At 38.4% G+C, this 1,470-nt stretch overlaps 1 protein-coding gene across 1 annotated transcript in view; it reads left to right on the top strand.

The window, feature by feature from the left end:
* Nucleotides 1-1,470, top strand: part of LOC101857401 — a gene marked incomplete at its 5' end in the record, with an annotated part of 30,363 nt that overhangs the window by 6,285 nt on the left and 22,608 nt on the right. Inside the window, 1 exon segment of the mRNA XM_035969172.1 lies at nucleotides 139-173. Coding sequence (XP_035825065.1) covers nucleotides 139-173 — 35 coding nt within the window.

The following is a 1,470-nucleotide window of genomic DNA, read 5'->3' as shown; positions in this document are numbered from 1 at the left end:
GGAGGAGGAGGAGGAGGAGGAGGAGAAGGAGGAGGAGGAGGAAGACGAAGAGGGGAAGAAGGAGTAGGGCAAGCCATAGCAGTTTGAAGCCATGTTTTCAACATTAATATTTTCCTTGTATTCATGTTTACTCCCCAGGAACTGGGAACATCGAACGCAGGGACACAGATAAGGTAATTTGAAAAGAAATGTCACAATAACCATAATATTATAATAGGAAAAAAGTAAACATTTTTTAAACAGGTCTTAGGGACCAACTGCCAGCGAGCCATACCCAGCCCGTCTTTGGGGATTTTACTTACTTAAGTACTGAGCGGCGAAATAAATAAAGAAATTCTGGAGTTTCTGGGATATTTCAGGTTTCCTACTTTTTGTCACGTTTTAAATAAATCTTTTTTTGTGAGTAATCTGTCACGCCCATTTATCTGTTATTTAAAAAATGTACGTAGTTTTTTAAAATGCCCATACCGACATAATTCAGAATATTACGGAGGGGGGGGGGGTGAACTTGCAATAAGGGTCAACCCAGGCTGAGAGAGATACAACGTCCCAGAAGAAAGAAGCCCAAGACACTCGATGAAATTTTTCTCCACGCGGGAATCGAACTCAGGCCTTCTGTGACAGATGGCAAAACGCCTGACTGCCATGCCACAGACGCCGGTATCACAGCCATGAAAAAAGGGAAATATGGACGCTTACAATAATGATACGTAAATTATTTACTCATTGATTCTCAGAAGTGGTTGGCAAAGTAACTTTAAAGTAAAGAATGCTCAAATAATATTATAACATTATACACCCAGGTACAAGTCTAATACTTTAAAGTTAATCTTTTTCAAAAAGAAAGCTCAGCTCTATTTCCCAGGTATGCCAATCTAAAGTTCAGTCACCCGCCTAACATACCATGCTATAACATGAATCTTTAACGTTAATCACCTACTTAATTACATAACAAATGCCTATCTGTAATTAAGTATGGATTAGCATGGAGAAGGAGGAGAAGGATCTAAAAACAGAATACGAGCTTTTGAGAATACTTATTTGGCTCATGTCCTCTTATGAACTGCGGTAAGTAGCGTCCCCCCCCTTCCCAAGAGATCTTTCTTAACTCTTTAAGGGCGTAATGGACACACAACGCTACCTTGGCATGACAAAGTTTTTTTTTGCTCAGTGCCAAGTTTCGAGAAACCTGATGTTAAAAAAAAAGAAGAGTTTTACAAAATGTCAAGCAAGCTATTTGGAATACAAATCTTTGAATATCATAATAACTACTAAGAATAATCTTACAATTTTCACAGAACATATAGAACATTTCGGTTTCTGACCTCATGGTCTTAGTAGCTCAAAACGGTCAAAATTTTTATATATCTGTATTATCAATGAAGCTATAAAAAAAGCCCCGCCCCTTACCTCCCTCCCCAACCCCCAAACTAAACCAAAACAAAAAAGGTAAATCACCTCCACTAAAAA

This window comes from Aplysia californica, unplaced genomic scaffold (assembly GCF_000002075.1).
Source record: "Aplysia californica isolate F4 #8 unplaced genomic scaffold, AplCal3.0 scaffold00123, whole genome shotgun sequence".
In the NCBI taxonomy this organism is placed as follows: Eukaryota; Metazoa; Mollusca; class Gastropoda; order Aplysiida; family Aplysiidae; genus Aplysia; species Aplysia californica.
The sequence above is the reverse complement of the archived record's forward strand: the minus strand, read 5'-3'. Positions and strand labels throughout refer to the sequence as shown.